Below are 21438 nucleotides of genomic sequence, written 5' to 3'. Positions count from 1 at the left end.
GATCAACCTGCACGTCTGTGTAGACTGATCTTGGTCTGCACCGTTTGCTATTTAGTCAGTAAATTTTCAGTGATCACCCCTTCGAATAATAAATGGTTAAAAAAAAATGAGCAGGGTATAGGTTAGCCTTGGGTTTTAGCTGAACAGGTAGAGCATAACACATTGTACCTTAGACTCCTGGCAGGCGGTATTGTACTGTGCAGGCGGTATAATTATCTTCCAGGATGATTGACCGTCCAGCACTGATTCTTGGGGGGTAAGTTGCCATTTGCTTTTAGGGTAAAGGTTCATGCTAGTGAAGAATGTCACATATAAATGAAATACTAACAAATATACATGCTTCAGTCAATAGGATAAAATTTATGTTAAGTCATTTATTTTAACTGTTGTGAAAAAAATCCTTCCACTAACACTATGTTCTCTATGATTATAATATATATACAGTGTAATTGCTTTTTATGCCCCCGAAGGGAGGCATATAGTTCTTGAACCGTCTGTCTGAGTCTGTCAGTCTGTCCGCAAGTTGTGTCCGTCCTATCTTTGCAATCCAGATGATTTTCAAATAACTTGCATAATGTTAAACATAGACGTAGTTCACGCATGACCGTCCACTCAAAGGTCAAGGTCGCGACTAAAGGTCATTTTTATGATATGCATTTGTGCCGGTCCTTCTTGTCATCCATGGATGGATTTTCGAATAACTGGTCATGATGAATGTACCACAGTAAGACGACGGTCGCACGCAAGACAGGTACCTTAGTAAGATCAAGTCACACTTAAGACTTAAAGGTCATATTTTCATGATAGGCATTAAAGTTCCGTCCTTTCTTTGTCATCCATGATGGATTTTCAAATAACTGCATGAATGTGTACCACATAGACGACTTTTGCACGCAATACAGGTCGATAGCTCAACGGTCAAAGTCACCTTAGACATTAAAGGATATTTCATAAGTGCATTGATGGGCGTGTCCGGTCCATATCTTTGTCATTTATGCATGGATTTTAAAATTATTGGGCATGAATGTGTACCACAGTAAGACGACGTGTCGCGCGCAAGACCCAGGTCCGTAGGTCAAAGGTCCTTAACTCTAACATCGGCCATAACTATTCATTCAAAGTGCCATCGGGGGCATGTGTCATCCTATGGAGACAGCTCTTGTTTTTTTATACTTTTCAAAGAATTCTTGTTTGGATTAGTTTGTTCTGTTTGAAATCATACAGATGTATTTCATAAATAAAGCAATATATTTCTAAGACACTATGTTATTCATCTTTGACTATTTGATCCACCAAATCAGTATTCTTTTGTGATACTTTCGGTGTCTGTATTGTCTGTATTTTGCAAGGTTCAGATAGAAATTATATATATCATTCTAAAGGTCTCTAGGAATAGTAGAAGTATCTTTTAAATTTGAGAAACTAAATTAAGATATATTTTAAACTTAAAAAAGTTCCTTTTTGCCACCTTTGGAATTCTTTAGAATGATGTATAATGTGAACGGTATTTTCTTTCATTTAAGGGGAAATAATTAAGATAAAAACTTCTTACAAAAGAAGGGTCTCGGACAGGAATTTATTATTGAGTAGTGATTTTTCATGCGCTCATTTTGTGATGGAGCTTCAATCACTACTCTAGCTGAACCATCTATCTGGATAAATTATAATTATTTTTCACTGGTTGAAGGTGTGGATGGAAATATCTGGCTTGAGGGTAGTTAACTGTGAAACAGTTGCCCAAGAGCCAGATTTCCATCCACAGCCTCAGCTACTGACAGATTTTTATACGCCCGTTTGAAAAACGGGACGTATTATGGGAATGCCCCTGGCGGGCGGGCGGGCGGGCGGCGTCCACAGACCTTGTCCGGAGCATATCTTCTACATGCATGAAGGGATTTTGATGAAACTTGGCACAGTTGTTCACCATCATGAGACAGAGTGTCATGCGCAAGAACCAGGTCCCTAGGTCGAAGGTCAAGGTCACACTTAGAGGTCAAAGGTCAAATTCAAGAATGACTTTGTCCGGAGCATATCTTCTTCATGCATAGAGGGATTTTGATGAAAGTTGGCACAATTGTTCATCATCATGAGAAGGAGTGTCATGCGCAAGAACCAGGTCCCTAGGTCTAAGGTCAAGGTCACACTTAGAGGTCAAAGGATACAAGAATGAAAACTTTGTCCGGAGCATTTCTTCTTCATGCATAGAAGAATTTTGATATAACTTGGCACAAATGTTCACCACCATGAGGCGGAGTGTCATGCACAAGAACCAGGTCTCTAGGTCTAAGGTCAAGGTCACATTTAGAGGTCAAAGGATACAAGAATGAAAACCTTGTCCGGAGCATGTCTTCTTTATGCATAGAGGAATTTTGATATAACTTGGCACAAATGTTCACCACCACGAGACGTAGTGTCCATGCGCAAGAACCAGGTCCTAGGTCTAAGGTCAAGGTCACACTTAGAGGCAAAGGTCAGATATAAGAATGACTTTGTCCGAAGCATTTCTTCTTCATGCATTGAGGGATTTTGATGTAACTTGACACAATTATACACCATCATGAGACGAAGTGTCATGCGCAGTTCCCTTCTTTCGAATTACTTCCCTTTGTTGTTACTATAAATAGCTTATATTGTAACTTTTTCATTACTAGTCATAGGGAAAAATCGAGACCACATTTCTGTAGTACAATATGCATGCTACATCCAATTTTGAGGTGTGTTTTGACCAGTCTCTACCTGGTAAAGATTTTTATGAGGACTTACAATTTTTTTTTTTTTTTTTTTTTTTTTTAAGATTAACTTCCCTTAGTTGTTACTGTAAATAACTTATATTGTAACTTTTTTATAATTGACCGTAGGGAAAAACCAAGACCACTTTTCTGTGGTACAACATAGATGTTACTTTCCAATTTTAGGTGTATTTTAAGGTATCTCTACCTGGTAAGGAGTTTTTTTGTGAACTTAGAAAAACAAAACACTTAGTTATTACTAAACAACCACAAAGTTAAAATTCCATTTGCAAATACAGGTGCTAGAGTAAAGAAATTTGTTGTGACGGGCACTCTTGTTTTTCTTGCATACGGTATTTTTCAACTAAGAGAAGAAATAAAATAAAACATACTTTTCTTTTAAGCACTATTTCATTAGTCCACTACTGGTAGAACACTGGAGCAAACTATAGGAATGCCCTCTGTCTGTCCGTCCGCAAATCTGGATCCTGCGATAACTCAAAAAGTATTCAAGCTAGGTTCATAAAACCTAGTATGTATATAGAGGGCAATATGTAGATTATGCACGTACATGACTTATGCTTTTAGGTCAAAGGTCAAGGTCACTATGAAGGTCAAGTAAAAATTGTTTCTGCTCCGTAACTTTTATATGCATTGATGAATTATCTTTGTGCTACACATAAACGTTCCCCATGATGAGACAATATATCATGCATGATCTATGCTTCTTGGTTAAAGGTCAAGGTCAAGTAAAAATTTGTTTTTGCTCCATTTCTTTTAATTGAATTAAAAGGATTTTTTAGTACTATGCGGAAATGTTCCCTATGATTAGACTATGTGTCACACACATGACGTAAGGTCAAGGTCACTATTGAAGGTCAAGTAAAATTGTTTTTTTTCTCGGTAGGACAGGAATTTAGTATTGCCATGAATTTACTGCGCTCATCTTTGTGATGGAGCTTCAATCATACTTGCGGACATCATGTCATAAATTTTATATATGGTGAGGTGTGATCGATATCCTTGCAGCTGGTGTGTAAGATGAGTTTTTCCATCACCTACATGCATGCAAGAAGCATACTTCTGTCATACATGAGTGGAGCAAGTCTCTTGGTGAGTCTCCTATGTATGGCCTCTTCCAAAATTCGAAGGAGGAATTACTTCTTGTGCCCATCCATATACCTGTGCATACATAAAACTTTTGTCCTAAACATAACTCCAAAACTGTTAAAGTGATTTTGTAAACAAATCACACAACAAAGAATGAGGTTTAGATAAAATGCAGTACAAATTTTTTGTGACATGTGAGGTGAAATGACAATCTCTTCTACACTATACAACTGTCCCACCGGAAAACACTTTTCATTTGACAGGTATAGTTTTTTAATGGTGGCATTTTTCCAAATAATTTAGACACTTAAGGGGTGACTTTTACGACACATTTAGGAAGGTCAAAGTATTTAGTTTAAAGGGTTGATTGTGAATGCATTTAATTTGTTTTAGAAGATGCAATATGTTTTTTTTTTCTTGTAAATGTTTTAAAATTCCAGTAATTTTAGCATCGTGCTCAAAACAGATAACAAAACAGATTTAAAGAAAGCTCTTTTATTAACGCCTACAACGAATACACACACATGATTCTATATGAACTTTTACACAAATTTAATCAAAATATACTGGAAGTTTTCAAAGCAGGTTCCGGACTGCACTTTTATTATATGCTGATATAGGGGGAAAATTTCGTCCGGCACCTCTGGTTCAGTGTATTTAGTGCAAAGTTATTCTCTATTTTCTGCTATATTCGACATTGGTCATTTTTAGCTCGACTATTCGAAGAAAAGACTAGATATTCTACTCACCCTGGCGTCGGTGTCGGCGTTGGCGTCACGGTTAAGGTTTTGCATACAAGTACTTACGGCTATCATTTAGAGCCATAACTCTGACATGCATTTTGGCCAAATTATGCCCTCTTTTGGACTTAGAAAATTCTGGTTAAAGATTTGCATACAAGTACATATGGCAATCATTTAAAGGCATATAGCTTTGAAACTTATTTTTACTTTTCCTAGGTCAATTACCAACATCACTGGGTCAAGTCCCATAACTCTGACATGTATTTTGACTAAATTATGCCCCATTTTGGACTTAGAAAATCCTGGCTAAAGTTTTACATGCAAATTATTATCTCCAAATCTAATGCAGATATTGAATTGAAAGTTCAAGTGTCTTCGGGGTCATAAAACTAGGTGATAGCATCAAGAGCCATAACTCTGACATGCATTTTGGCCAAATTATTCCCCCTTTAGGACTTAGAAAATTCTGGTTAAAATTTTGCCTGCAAGTACGTAATTATGGCTATCATTTAAAGGCATACAGCTTTGAAACTTATTTTTTCTTTTTCTAGGTCAATTACCAACATCACTGGGTCAAGTCACATAACTCTGATATGTATTTTGGCCAAATTATGCCCCATTTTGGACTTAGAAAATCCTGGTTAAAACTTCACATGTGGCTTTGGAGTCATAAAACTAGGTGATAGCATCAAGAGCCATAACTCTGACATGCATTTTGGTCAAATTATGCACCCTTTTTTAGCTCGACTATACAAAGTATAAGGAGAGCTATCCTACTCGACCCGGCGTCGGCGTCTTTCCGTGTCCCTTGGTTAAAGTGTTTTTACACTTTCTCTTTTTATGCCCCCGAAGGGAGGCATATAGTTTTTGAACCGTCTGTCAGTCTGTTGGTCTGTCGGTCTGTCCACAATTTTCGTGTCCGGTCCATATCTTTGTCATCCATGGATGGATTTTCAAATAACTTGGCATGAATGTGTACCAAAGTAAGATGACGTGTCGCGCGCAAGACCCAGGTCCGTAGCTCAAAGGTCAAGGTCACACTTAGACGTTAAAGGTCATTTTTCATGATAGTGCATTCGTGTCCGGTCCATATCTTTGTCATCCATGGATGGATTTTCAAATAACTTGGCATGAATGTATACCACAGTAAGACAACGTGTCGCATGCAAGACCCAGGTCCGTAGCTCAAAGGTCAAGGTCACACTTTGACGTTAAAGGTCATATTTCATGATAGTGCATTGATGGGCGTGTCCGGTCCATATCTTTGTCATTCATGCATGGATTTTAAAATTATTGGGCATGAATGTGTACCACAGTAAGACGACATGTCGCCCGCAAGACCCAGGTCTGTAGGTCAAAAGTCCTAAACTCTAACATCGGCCATAACTATTCATTCAAAGTGCCATCGGGGGCATGTGTCATCCTCATAATGGAGACAGCTCTTGTTTCAACTTATCTCTGTAATTACTTGATGGATTTGATTCAAACTTGAAATACTTATTCCTCATCATCATCCACATCATCTGGCATAAGGGCCATAACTCTGGCACCAATATTTCATGAATTATCCCCCCTTTTCACTTAGATTTTCAGGTTAAAGTTTTGATGCACTTTCACTCTATCTCTGTTATTACTGAATGGATTTAATTCAAACTTAAAATAGTTGTTCAGCATCATCACCCACATCATATGACACAAGATGCATAACTCTGGCACAGTTTTTCATGAATTATTTCCCTTTTTACTTATAATTTCAGGTTAAAGTTTTATGCACTTTCACTCTGTCTCTGTTATTACTGAATGGATGTGATTCAAACTTAAACAATTGTTCAATATCATTACCCTTATCATATGACACAAGGTTCATAACTCTGGGACCAATTTTTCATGAATTATTTCCCCTTTTTACTTAGAATTTTAGGTTAAAGTTTTGATGCACTTTCGCTCTGTCTCTGTTATTACTGAATGGATTTGATTCAAACTTAAAACAGTTGTTCAACATCATCACCCACACCATATGACACAAGGTGCATAACTCTGGCACCAATTTTTCATTAATTATTTCCCCCTTTTTACTTAGAATTTTAGGTTAAAGTTTTGATGCACTTTCACTCTGTCTCTGTTATTACTGAGTGGATTTGATTCAAACTTAAAATAGTTGTTCAACATCATCACCCACATCATATGACACAAGACGCATAACTCTGGCACCAATTTTTCATTAATTATTTCCCCCTTTTTACTTAGAATTTTAGGTTAAAGTTTTGATGCACTTTCACTCTGTCTCTGTTATTACTGAATGGATTTGATTCAAACTTAAAATAGTTGTTCAACATCATCACCCACATCATATGACACAAGATGCTTAACTCTGGCACCAATTTTTCATTAATTATTTCCCCCTTTTTACTTAGAATTTTAGGTTAAAGTTTTGATGCACTTTCACTCTGTCTCTGTTATTACTAAATGGATTTGATTCAACTTAAAATAGTTGTCAACATCATCACCCACATCATATGACACAGATGCATAACTCTGGCACCATTTTTCATTAATATTTCCCCCTTTTTACTTAGAATTTTAGGTTAAAGTTTTGATGCACTTTCACCCTGTCTCTGTTATTACTGAATGGATTTGATTCAAACTTGAAATAGTTGTTCAACATCATCACCCACACCATATGATACAAGATGCATAACTCTGGCACCAATTTTTCATTAATTATTTTCCCCTTTTTACTTAGAATTTTAGGTTAAAGTTTTGATGCACTTTCACTCTGTCTCTGTTATTACTGAATGGATTTGATTCAAACTTGAAATAGTTGTTCAACATCATCACCCACATCATATGACACAAGATGCATAACTCTGGCACCATTTTTTCATTAATTATTTCCCCCTTTTTACTTAGAATTTTAGGTTAAAGTTTTGATGCACTTTCACTCTGTCTCTGTTATTACTGAATGGATTTGATTCAAACTTGAAATAGTTGTTCAACATCATCACCCACATCATATGACACAAGATGCATAACTCTGGCACCAATTTTAATGAATTATGCCCCTTTTTGCTTAGGATATACTTTTATAGTGTTTTGATACATTTTATCTTTACCTCTCTTATTACTTTAAGTTGATATTTTTGACATATACTCAGGCTATTGTGCAATATCTTCATCCACAATTGGAGTCATTAAACACTCCAGTGACAGCTCTAGTTTCCTCAGATGTGCCCAGTTTTACTATCCAGCATCGAAATAGTCGAGCGCGCTGTCTCCTGTGACAGCTCTTGTTACTTAGAAAATCCTGTTTAAAGTTTTGCATGCAAGTACATATAGGTATTACTTAAAGGCATATAACTCTGAAACTTATTTTTTCTTTTCAAGGTCAATAACCAACCTCACTGGGTCAAGTTCAAAAACTCTGACATGTATTTTGGGCAATTTATGCCCTCTTTTGGACTAAGAAAATCCTGGTTAAAGTTTTGCATGCAAATTACTATCTCCAAAACTAATGCAGACACTGGATTGAAACTCTATAGATATTCTATTAACTAGGGTAATATTTCTGCTTCTGGGACAACAATTCGAATAGTCGAGCATTTGCTGTCTTACGGACAGCTCTTGTTAATATGTTCCGATGTCTACAGGACTTGTGTTAGGAAAAAAGTAGTTTACTTACAATTCATTTCATGGCAAATATTGTTATTATATCTTACATAAATGCCCAAATGCAACTAACTTGAAAATTATTTCATATTCCGCATTGATTTGATATCTGGTGCGCAAAATCGTTATTTTCTTTTCTGCGCATGTGATACGATCCAAAATTTAATATCTCGTGCGCAACGTATCTGTTTTGGTTTTCTGTGCATGTGATATTATTTTTCATATCCGATCACGTTGATTGATACGATACTGTCGCATTGATAAAAGACTTCTTGATGAGGCGCTTACATATATCATAGGAATAAATTTTGTTCTAGTATTATGCATGTGTGAACCCTGCCGACTTTTTCTTTTTTTAATGATTTGCTCTTCTTGTTCCTCAACATTTTTTTTATCAAATTGTGAATCGAAGGTATGATAATCGGATAGGAAATGATCTAAATAAGAAATGAGAGCTCGCACATATATGTTTCGTTTAGAGATAAGGAAGTTATCGCCGTGTTTAGAATGTTATTGCTGTCGGTTTAGGCACTGATGCAGCCGGCTGGAATTCACGCATAAATGAAGAATTCCCCACAGGTGTGGGGTCGAACTGTCTATTTTTTAAGTGTTAATTATCTACTTTTTTGTGGTTATAATGAAATTGAACATAATGAGGTAAATGATTTATTGAAATAATAACTTATTTCAATAAATCATTTAACTCATTATATTGATTTTCCTGTAATTTTTTTTATCTTAATATGCTGTCGGTATAATAAAGTAAATATTGCATTCTCGAGAGGGTGATAGGAAAAATGTTCACCACTCGAAATATAAATACAGACCTCGATCGGCTGGCGCCTCGGTCGATATTCATATACGTCGTGAACATTTTTCTTATCACCCTCTCAGGAATGCAATATTTATATAATATCAGTCATGATTGAAAACATAAAAAGGGTTAGTGAAAAATGAACAAAACGGAATATACGTGTGTGTCTTCAACGACAAAAAAGGACGTTGGTTATTGTGCTGTCTTGTTCATTTCAACATGTCCATGATTCGTGTTTGTAGAAATATTATACTTTGCAAGCAAATGCATGGACCGGCTACTGTTCTGGCAGTAAACACAACTCACGATGCTCCAATGAACAGGAGTTATACAGAATCCTACAAAAAAAAAGGTTTTCTTATGAACATAAAAGAATGAAGACAAATGTGTTTATTTACAATAAGACACACCAACCGATACGGTTTAAGTATAGCTATATCTGTAGTGACAATTGATATACTATAACAAGTTCATATTTTTCTATATAACTTACTCCCCGGATAGGTAACACATGATTTTGGTACCACCCCTGTTATCGGAGTCATTTGTCAGGAGTGAAGTTACATGGCCTTAAACTGGTTTTTCAATTTTTGTAAATTACGATTGAAATGATATATACGGAGTGCACTCCTCGCTTATCTTGTGCGACCTTTCTTCCTGAACTTTTGATATTTTAGTGTGTTCAATCGGTACCATTATGACACCGTAAAATACACTCAGTTTTGAATTTTGTCTCTAACATTTGAAATTAAAATACAAATAGAATGAAAAAGGAAAACGAAACCGTAGATACCTTAGACCCTTGTTTCAATGTTACTCAGTTTTGTGTCTCACACTTATTATTTTCACTTTTCTACAGTTATAATAATTATTATTACTTCATGACATTTATGAAAAATTGACTCAATGATTAGTAATCTCATATACTACCCTGAATGTAAAACTGTTTCATACAGGAAATAATCTATATAAGCCTTAGGCTTTCGATCCTATCCTAAGCGTTTTTGTGAATTTTCTTGATAGTATATATATTTTGTAAACTATCTCGCTAATAAAATATGTTTAAACCAATGTTACTCAATTTGTAAGTGAAATGTTTTATATAACAATACGAGTGAAAAGGAGGAATATGAGATATACATAACAGAAATATTACTCTATTAGGCAAGATTAATATACATACAACAAAGTTAGGCTTGCACATTTGCAGCTGTGGAGGCTGTGTATAATTATTTACTAATGTAACTGCAAAAGGCATGAAATAACAGTGTTTAGATCAGTGTAACTCTTACTAGACTGTCTTTATCTTCTAGTAAGAGTTGCGCACCTTGCACTTATTGTGAGTCAGTATACACTTTATTTTCGGTGAAATCGCACCGGCACTTTTCAGCTCATATGGGAACTTTCCTGTTTTTAATGTAGGAGGAAGATCCAAGCTGCATTTGAGGATGAAGACCCAAACTGCATGGAGGAAGAAGACCCAAGCTGCATGGAGGAGGAAGTCCCAAGCTGCATGGAGGAGGAGAAAGACCAAAGCTGCATGGAGGAGGAAGTCCCAAGCTGCATGGAAGAGGAGAAAGACCCAAGCTGCATGGAGGAGGAAGACCCAAGCTGCATGGAGGAGAAAAACCCAAGCTGCATGGGGGAAGAAGACTCAAGCTGCATGGAGGAGGGAGATGCTGCATGAAGGAGGAGAAAGACCCAAGCTGCATGGAGAAGGAAGACCCAAGCTGCATGGGGGAAGAAGACTCAAGCTGAATGGAGGCGGAAGTCCCAAGCTGCATGGAGGAGGAGAAAGGAGCTAACTTCTTGGTTGACGACCTGCAGATAGACGGCATGCAGAGAAGACCCGAGCTTCCCAATCCCTACGCTCAACGTGGGGTGCGGGAGGGAAAGGGCACATCAACTCCACGACGAGGGACCAGCAACAACACTTATAGCTCCAACCGCCCTTGTTAGGGCGACCTTGCTTGCCTCCAGTATTTATTGACATGCAACCACGTCTCTTCTCGGGTCACTGTAGTTTATGGTCTCACTGGCCGTTACAATGACTCACTTTTGGATTCAGAATTTTTTGGATTTTTTGACCAATACTCTATGGAAATTGCGTAGAGGTAAATTCTCTTCAAAACTTTGGCTTCAAATTTTTTTTAACGGCATGCCTGGTGACATGCCGTGGTTCTATTCTCATTGACCTCATTGACCGTCCAGTCAGATTAATTTGTCATACAGTGAACACGGTTATATCATTACGGAGTGATGAGAACCTAGCAGATGCAACACAAAACGGATAAGTTTTTTTTTCAGTACATTATCAAACTGCCTTTCACCGCTGGTTTTTAAGCTGGTTAACTTGCAACATCCGTAACAAGAAAATCTGTTGTCTATGCATGAATCATGTTACTAAGAAAGCCGTCAAGCCGGCTAAATGGGATTTTTATGCGAGCATGTGGTATGTACTTCACAGGTCATTATAATCTGAAACGTTAAATTTGTAAAATGAAACTAGTGGGTTTTAGATCTAGATGATCTCTGATCACTGAACCTATAAAGATTGCTCCGAATAAAAGTGACTATGCCACGTTGTTTCTTCGAAATGAAATGAAACTGAAGCTAAGTGGACTATATCACGTTTGTTTTCTTCTACGAATATGAACAGTCAGGTTATCAAAGTGTGAGAGAGGCTTATCAGTTAAAAAATGAAAACGAATCATTACAATTTTGGCCGACCTGGCTCTAATAAAATTTGCATTCAATAAACATTTTTTCGATCAAAAGATAAATATCAAATAATAAAATTATTATTAGTCAATTTCATGCATAATTAATAAGTTATTATGTATAAACTTGATTCTGCACATACATTTTAGCCGTGTACCTGAACCTCAATTTTAACATGGAAAATTATAACTCTTTTCTATCTTTACTTTTCCAATTTATCATACAAAGGGAGGTAATAATAATGTTACAAACTTGAGTTTGAAATGAATTTCGGTTAAACATATCATTATCAATGCAAATCTTTAACAAATATAATTCTATATATGAGTAGTTCTTTTTTTTTTCGTATATTCAGATGTCATATTGCTCTGGCGTGTTGAAGCATTTATGTACCGCCAACACGACATCCCGCCAGAACGACAATTTAGCGCGCCAATACGACATCCCGTCAGTAACGAAAATTTAGTGAGCCATCACGACATCCCGCCAGCACGACAATTTAGCGCGCCAACACGACATCCCGCCAGAAAGACAATTTAGCGTGCCAACACGACATCCCGCCAGAACGATAATTAAGCGCGCCAACACCACATCCCGCCAACCACGAAAATTTAGTGCGCCAACACGACATCCCGCTAAAACGACAATTTAGCGCGCCAACACGACATCCCGCCAACCACGAAAATTTAGTGCGCCAACACGACATCCCGTTAGAACGATAATTTAGCGCGCCAACACGACATCTCGCCAACAACAAAAATTTAGTGCGCCAACACGACATCTCGCCAACAACGACAATTTAACGCGCCAACACGACATCCCGCCAGAACGACAATTTAGTGCGCCAACACGACATCCCGCCAGAACGACAATTTAGCGCACCAACACGACATCACGCCAACAACGAAAATTTAGTGCGTCAACACGACATCCCGCTAGAACGACAATTTAGCGCACCAACACGACATCCCGCCAGAACGAAAATTTAGTGCGCCTACACGACATCCCGCCAGAATGACAATTTAGCGTGCCAACACGACATCCCGCCAGAACGACAATTTAGCGCGCCAACACGACATCCCGCCAGAACGACAATTTAGCGCGCCAACACGACATCCCGCCAACAACGAAAATTTAGTGCGCCAACATTGCATCCCGCCAGAACAATTTAGCGCACCAATACGACAAATTCGATATATCGGGAAACCATCTATATTTAACGTCATTTCTTAACTGTTCGGTGTTTTGCAACTTGCATGGTCCCTGTTCATATGTCGATTCCGAAGTAAGACATGTGGTTTATGCACCATGACGTCTTTCAGCAAAAAAATATTTTATTATGACAATTCAGTATTCAAAAACTGTTATAAATCGTTAAAGTTTAAAGTGCGCTAATGCATTGTTATCCCTTTAAAATAAGTTTACTCAAAACAAAATAATCATTTAAAATTCATGGAAAAGTCTCCGTCAGTATAAATATTTATTGTTTCCTTATATCGGACACTGTGCAGAAGGGGTCGATCAAAAAGTTCATATTCTGAGAGGCTGCTTATTAAAAAAAAAACAAATAAAAAACATAAAAAAAGAAAGAACATTTATAACTTCAATCCATGCTCCAATTATCATCACGTAACACGAATAGTACATTTTCTTCATTTACACCAGAATACTAGGTGCCTAATACACAATTCTCTGCGACAGCGGCACCCAAAAGACCGCGAGTGTGAGCGCGTTTTTCGATTTAAACATTTTCAGAGCTTTTTTAACGCGTGAATAATTTTAAGGTCGTCTGTAAATAAAGAACATGATATAACTTTCAAAAGAGTTGTATTTACAGACTTGTTTTATTGCTTTACTTTACCATATTGACTTTATTTTAGTGTTTGTGATTTGATGCGATTATTTACGAAACAAGCAATGAATTAGACTGGCTCCCGTCCCTATGTTTGTTCTTATTTACATATAGCAGTTTTCTTCATTAATAGGGAAGTAACTCCAGAAGGTTGTTTATACATTGACTATTTTATTTCCCCTGGCTCCAAACATAGGTATAGTTCAGCCATCAGACAAAACTGTGCTATTTTAGAGGTTTAAAAGTTTCTTATAAAATGTTTCCAGTATTAATATAAAAGATAACCATGCAGCCAGGGAGCCAGGCTAGCAATGAATATACATTTTGTATTTTTGTAAAAAATGTCATGTGCACATCTAATAACAGTGTTGTTTTTCGAAATTTATTGTTTTTTTTTTTTCTTTTACTTCTGATCAGGATCAGAGAATATCTTAACGTATGAAGGTATGTGTTTTTACACTTAAAAAAGGATGTTACGAAAACGCGAAGTTTGATTGTAATTAAATCATTCGTCAGTAAGTACATGTCATGAAATAAAGTATAGACATTTTTAAACTGCTTAGTTAAGTCAGTGACATTTCACAATTTCAGTGCTTCTTGACAACGTTACGTTGCCGTTAAACGTTTTGAACGCCCCTTGACGTTTGATACATAGGATAATTATCGTACGCTAATTGTGAATTTGATGAGACAATTATATTGTCGACAGTTACGTTAGAGGTAATAAAATATACGCAAGTTCTCTGTTTTGTAACGAGAGCTGTGATTGGTCCGACTGTAAGGTCAAACACGTTGACGTTGAAAACTGATTAACTTAAATACTCGCATTATTGTTTTACTCACAACATTCCAAGATTTGCACGCGGAGAAAATGGTAAGAATTCATTATTACATATCATTAAGACACTCTGATCTTGTATTTTGAATATATGTATAAAACAGCAAAAACGTAAATTGGTTACTATTGTTACAGCTTCAGTGAATTAAATCATGCACGTTTCCTTTAGCTTGGTAAGTATTTTCAGTAAAATTACAATGCTGGTACATATGTATAATGCAGATTTAACTTTCACTTGCCAGAACTATAAATTTACATTTTTTAAAAAAAGTTTTCACCATGAATACAATTTACAACGCATTACAAATACTATATTTATCTTTCAGAATTGGTTAATGTTTACGTTGATCTTACTCGCCGCAGCAGCCGTCGAGGGTCAGCCTAGTCGTAAGAAGTGTAATCTTCAACTCAGAAATGACCAATATTCCCCATTCTTCTGGTCAGGCTATAAAAATATTTGTACAAAATCTTTATGTGAAGCATATCCCTGGATGCCGTGCGATATAGCAAGGTAGGAATTTAAATCTCGTACTGAAATAAAAAAATCCATTCAATAATTGTTTTTCGATTGTTCATAAATTCTTATTTAAATAGTTAGCAAAGAAGTATATCTAAGTTCATTTCTTAGCATTACATGTGTGTATATATACATGGTATATGTATATATATATGATGGTGAACTCGAGGGTTGTTTGGGGCTTATTCAGACTCGAACTCCACTGAGATTATGGTGACACCAGATCATATCTACACGAGGAGAGTGTGCTTTTGATATATTTCGAGGGACTTGCCTACTTTTTCTGCGAAAAGAAGTTGTAGTTAATTGTAAGGGGATCAGTCATATACAATTTAAAAAGAATGAAACTGTTGACATAGTTTTGCAATGCTGCTTTTTTCATGTTTACAGAGAGACCATAATTGACGCAGCAACTGCTCACGGGGCTATGGAAGAGATTAGGGATATTGAGAGATACTTTAATTTGAAACCAAAGCCGGACAATACGTAAGTCTATTGATGATACTTATATTTTCTACAATAGCTACTTTTTGAATGACAGTTTATGTCACAAGTTTTTTTTGCAGTTTCGTGTCTTATGCACATTACTTTACGATTTTATCTTTAAAGATATCTTTTGCTTAGTGTATTTTCAAATATAAATTTCACCATTTGACCTCATTTTTTTTTTTCAAAACTGTATTTTTTGCTTAACTTTTGTTAGATTTAGGTACTAATTATTTAACGCAATCCTATAAGACACAAGTGTTAGCTAATGTTTAAATTGACAGTTTTTAGATTAACAAGTTAAACAAAGTCTGTACAGTTTTTGTGAAAAAAAAGCACATATTTCAGATTATCATAGAATTTAGCGTATTCCACAAGACAATAATCTGTATAAATTAAATTCAAGGTCGTCAGAAATTAGCAGGAAAACATGCGTTTTCTGTTTAGCCAGCAATACACAACCCAGCTTTATCATCCTAATGATAAAATTAACCTGTGCAGATCTTCACTACTTTTGGTAGATTGAACAAAAAAAATCAGTATCCTTATTGTAAAAGTTGCATACCGTTATGATTCTGTTGCAGATTACCGTATCACTGTAAAGGAGCCTGTTACGACAACGCTAGATCACTGCAGTTGGAGCGAATCTTTTTTGACAAGTTAATGTATAACGAGGATACGTATCAAATGCAGAGCCGCTGGATGTGTTTAGTGATTGGTCCAAACATTTACTATCAGCAGTGCGGGTATGTACATGTATATGATTCACTTAAAATAATTTAGGCAGCGGAAGCAGTAGTCGTGTGGTAACAATGTCTGACTACGAAATTAGGGATCATAAGTTTTTCGCAAATATTGCCTATAGATGTAGTTTTTTTCTACTTTTCTTATGATACTAATGATAAAAATTTAAGTCAGGATTAGCACAAACACTTTAGTTTCACTTTGGAGAGAATTTACAATGTTGTTGTAAATGTTTTTTGTTATTATTATGATACACTTTTAAAGATCAAGGGCAAAATAAAAAGTAATACTATGGTGCCATGGTAATTATGCACTGTGTTCTACATTACCATAGCATGATTATTACAGTCACATTTAGCAGGCAAAGACATTGATAGATTTACATAAATCAAATAATGCAACAGCATCATGCACATGAAATTGATATATGAGCCGCGCCATGAGAAAACCAACATAGTGGGTTTGCGACCAGCATGGATCCAGACCAGCCTGCGCATCCGCGCAGTCTGGTCAGGCTCCATGCTGTTCGCTTTTAAAGCCTATTGGAATTGGAGAAACTGTTAGCGAACAGCATGGATCCTGACCAGACTGCGCGGATGCGCAGGCTGGTCTGGATCCATGCTGGTCTCAAAGCCACTATGTTGGTTTTCTCATGGCACGGCTCATATGTAATTAACGTTATTTTCTAGTGTGTTAAATATTGATGTTACTTCGTCTTGTAAACTTCACTGAATCTAACACGAATAAAAGCAGCATAAAACGTTATGAAAGAAATGTCTTTTGCTGATCCAACACAAGTTACAACATACGACAAGTCACTTTAAAAGATTCAATGACCAACACTTAAATATATCTTTATTGTTTATTTACAGGGGCAAATGCAGAATGCCATATGGAGGAAATACGGGTGACAGTTTCTGCGTGCCGGATGTTATAACCACAATAGACCTCTGGATTTACTGTCCAAATGCGACACAAAGTTGCCATAAAATCAAATTTGACGTGCCGCTGTCATGCACGTGCACAAAGTTCAGATGCAAACAAGACCTTCCCCCTGCAATAGAATTTACGCCCGAATTGCCACCTAAGCCAGTAGTTGATCCATTGAGTGACCCTTGGAACACTGTGGATGTAGGACCCTTTGGGCCCGAAATCCCTGTAGAATTACCGCCTGGTATGCCATTGTCGCCTGGTGTTCCATTAGGTACGGCGACGGGCAAGTAGTGGAATATCTATAGAATTTTTAAACCTTACGTATTTTTTAGAATATTGTATTTCTAAAAATAGCTCTCTTGGGAGATGAACTATTGAGTTAACATATCTTGTAACTGACCATTGAAAAATAATGAATTTTAAAAATATATCACAAGATTTAGAAATTGTTAAAATCCAACATTTAACCAAGCTTGTCACTTTTAGCTATTAATTATTATTCATTTTAAGGTCATATCTATTTATCAAATGCTAATAACACGAGTTCATTGACGTCACGGACTATATTTACATATATTACGGAACACACTCGATAAACATTTGCATTAACTGAGTTTTTGAATTTCAATCAGATGTCTCTATGGTAATTGTTTTCTTGTCTATAACTGAGTCTTTTCTGATACAAGTAAAATCCGTACTTTTGTTACACGACATCAACTCTTGTATATAATTGTATAGTTTGTTACCTGTAAATTCTTCTATATAACTTGTTACGTGTAATTCAGTTACAGTTGATACATTCATACTATTGTAAATTATGTGAATTTGTACGTGTTAGTAGTCATAAAAATCTTTTTGTTGTTTGCTGTTAAATGTACTTTATGAATTATGTGATGTTGAACGTATCGAATGGTAATGTTTATTTGAACAATATTAATTGAAACATGTTATGTATATAGAGAAAATATGTGTACATGTAAATATAAAATAAGACTGTGCCAATTTGTTTCCGATATCAAAGCATATGATGCCGATGTAAATATTTCGTATATAATTTGTAAGTGCAATACTTTGACTGAAATAAATCTTGTAAAAATTATGTTTTTGTGTGTGTTGCTCTTCTATCTTACAAAAAAAATGAAAATAGAACTTTAGACTTTGCTATAATTCATGGGACACATCAGTCGCAACCTCAGCCAGAATTTAATTGAAATGAAAAGTTTGCCAACTTACTGAAAAAAGTGCAGTTAATGCATTAATGGCAAAAGTTAGAAAAGAAGCACAATGGACAAGATGGTGCTACTATTATTCGTATATACAGAACTCATTTTCGCGATAAGTGTGGTAAGTTAACTAAAATAGTGCGAGCTAAAACAATTCTGTCCTCTAAAAGATACAAAGTTTATATAGAAGTGAAATCGAAAACACATACTCTTTAATTCACTTTTCATACATGTATTTCGTCCTACAGTCTTTACGACTTTTCATGTACTGTCAGTATGTATAGTAACTCTCACTCACGTCTACTTAGACGCAATCTAAAACTATTATCTCTTCATCTTTCTTACTATCATTTTCTTGGTCATTGCAATAGTGGGTATCACTCGCCCTAGCTGCTACCTCCTCGTGCCAGGAGTAACACTTTCCGAATGTCTTAATCACCTACTTTATGTATTGTATGTGGACACGTGCATCCTATACCAGGATTTGATTCAACTTTATCGATGTACACAAGTGCATACTCAACAGGTTTCCTTGAATTGTTCGATAAAAATCATTCTGATGTAAATTATATCTCCCTCATACATTTGTGGTTAAGGTACGCGGCCTAATGCTTTAATTTTCTGTGCAATTTTATTCATTAATGTCTTCGATGTTTTGTATCTTTTTCATTAGAATTAGAAAATATATAAACCTTACATTTTTGGAAAGGTCTTCTAAATTTCAAAACAGATAGAACTTATTGTTGTTCTTACTACAAAACATTTGAGGTCATTAAATGGATAAAAAATGCCTTGCCCAACAGCAATATTTGACCAAGGGTTACATCTAAGTATGGTTTTACTGCATTTTATGCAATACTCGCTACTTGTCAGAATTTCGACACCTGTCTTCAAATTAATCATATTAATTACATGAACAACCAAAGTATAACTAACTTTTTAATACGAGAAAGGTCATAAAGCGGAACTTTTTTTCTCAAAAAAATTGTTACACAGTTTCCTACAGCGTTATTCGTCACATTTAGTCTAAATATCGAAACAGCAAACGTTCAAAATTTTAAGACAGACTCACTGATAGTCCTGCCGATATTACTGTTTTGGGTGAAAAGAAATCATGCATCTCGGAGACATGATTTAGAAATACAAAACACTTGTTACATTTGGATTGAAACAAAAAACAACTTTTAAACCAAAGGTTTCTTCTTAGAACATTTTATGGCGTACCAAATTCTTCACCATTCATTCTAAGAAAAATAAAAGAAAATTGTATTGGTCTAGCAAACACATATATTGAAGGCATTAATGTAACAGAAGATTTTCGGTCAATAGATTAACATATGTATACAGTTTGTCCTTAGTTAATAGCTCTGTCTTCATGTTTCCATTCCTGATTCGTCTCCGTATGTGATGTTGGAGAAATATTTACGATATCACAGTCATGCCATCTACTGGTCAAAGTTAACACCTTTTACACCTTTTAAGTTTACACTACTCCTAAGCATCTTTCAGCTTTCACATGTTGACAACTTTCAACACACGCTAAGTACATACATTCACCCAAGAAAAGACAAAACTGTAGGACATTCAGATACAACAGAGGGCCACTTTGGCGAATCACTCGCCTCTCATCGATGTGATCTGAAATCTTGCTTGATGTGTAGAATTGTCTTCGGGTCTTCCTCCGCGATCCGAAACTGTAAAAGTCACCATATGATTTAAATTGTATGGCGGTCCAACAAAAAAGATGAGATCCAATATTGATGTACAATAGATTGGACAGTTGCAAAACTTAAACTCTCATAATAGAAAAAAAATCATGATGTAATTCACGCGATTAAGAAAAAAACCCAAACAATTTATTAGAAATGTACTAAAAATCATGCCAATAAACTTACTGAAAAAAATACATCAAAACACGTAAAACCATCCGAGTACTGAAAAAAGTTAAACAATACATCAAACAAAATTCACAAAACAACAACGTCATCCCAGTTATGACTGATAAGTGAGAGAAAAAACATGCTCATTATACACCGGAAAAGCAAATGCATTTAACAATTTTATCAAACCACATGCATACTTTGATTGGAATAAGCAGGAGACGAACAATAAACATGATCTACAAATACACTGGAAAAATAAATGCATAGAATAATGCGTGAAAAACATCACAGAAAGCCATCTCATCAGCACCAATCACGGAATAGGGTATGTGTACTTTGGTTGTATTATATAATGCTATCTTTTTAAAGGATAAATGTTCACAGACTTCCAAAGATAAATGATGCTAATTCGTTAATGACGAAATGCGAAAGAATATATGCAAAGTGTTATTGCAATTTAATGATTTCTGAGTAAAGAATAGAATACACCTGTAGGTACACTCATATTTTGAATAGTCATTGGCCTTTTTGCTCTTAAATATATTTTGTCCAGTTATTTTAGTGCATTAAGCATAATTTGACGATTAGCGCGACGCACTGACCTTCCATATATTAGCTCATTAACTCATTAAGTGAAAGAATTTGACGATTAGCATTTATCATTTAGCAATTTGACATTAAGCATTTAGTATTTGGCATATAGCATTCAATATTTTTCATTTAGCGTTTATCCATTAGCATGACTTACCGGCCTTAAATGCCAAATAACAACTATTTAATGCTAAATGTCGATTTCTTTATGCTAAATGCAAATTATTTCATGATTAAATGCCAATTACTTAATGCTGAATGCTACATACCAAATGCTTTATGCATTATACTTAGTGATAAATGCCAAATGTCAAATAGCTAATGCCTATTGTTAAATGATAACTGCTAATCGTCAAATTCGTATACTTCGTTAATAAATAACTTCTACCTCTTAACCAATGATTGTAACTTTTAACTATTTAAGATGATATTTTCCATGTCTAACTTGAAATAATAAAATGTTCTACCAGCCATAAGAACATTAGACCCAAACTGTTTACTCTTAAAATGTTTAGAAAAGAGACAAAGATATGAAACAAAGGCCAATGACTATTTAAAGGATGTTTTGCAAGGCTAGTGCGCCGTGCC

At 35.7% G+C, this 21438-nt stretch overlaps 1 protein-coding gene across 2 annotated transcripts; it reads left to right on the top strand.

The window, feature by feature from the left end:
• Positions 1-14361: 14361 nt before the first annotated feature.
• On the top strand, positions 14362-18252 carry LOC123552460 (uncharacterized). Of its 2 annotated transcripts, none has more exons than XM_045342133.2 (5): positions 14362-14509; positions 14800-14984; positions 15381-15476; positions 16061-16222; positions 17093-18252. In XM_045342133.2, exons 1-5 carry the CDS (start codon positions 14507-14509, stop codon positions 17442-17444), a joined length of 798 nt encoding a protein of 265 aa, XP_045198068.2. In that variant the 5' UTR covers positions 14362-14506; the 3' UTR covers positions 17445-18252. The 2 variants fall into 2 exon arrangements, with proteins under 2 accessions (XP_045198068.2, XP_053397942.1); XM_053541967.1 differs by lacking the exon at positions 14362-14509 and adding an exon at positions 14611-14646.
• The last annotated feature ends 3186 nt before the right edge of the window (positions 18253-21438 follow it).

Source organism: Mercenaria mercenaria, chromosome 4, assembly GCF_021730395.1.
Source record: "Mercenaria mercenaria strain notata chromosome 4, MADL_Memer_1, whole genome shotgun sequence".
In the NCBI taxonomy this organism is placed as follows: Eukaryota; Metazoa; Mollusca; class Bivalvia; order Venerida; family Veneridae; genus Mercenaria; species Mercenaria mercenaria.
The sequence above is the reverse complement of the archived record's forward strand: the minus strand, read 5'-3'. Positions and strand labels throughout refer to the sequence as shown.

Excerpts from the sequence above, each read along its gene's own strand:
- LOC123552460 (XM_053541967.1), top strand. The coding sequence starts at position 14,626 with ATGCACGTTTCCTTTAGCTTG. Across the intron at positions 14,985-15,380 it reads ATGCCGTGCGATATAGCAAG|AGAGACCATAATTGACGCAG; the intron begins GTAGGAATTTAA and ends TCATGTTTACAG. Across the intron at positions 16,223-17,092 it reads ATTTACTATCAGCAGTGCGG|GGGCAAATGCAGAATGCCAT; the intron begins GTATGTACATGT and ends GTTTATTTACAG.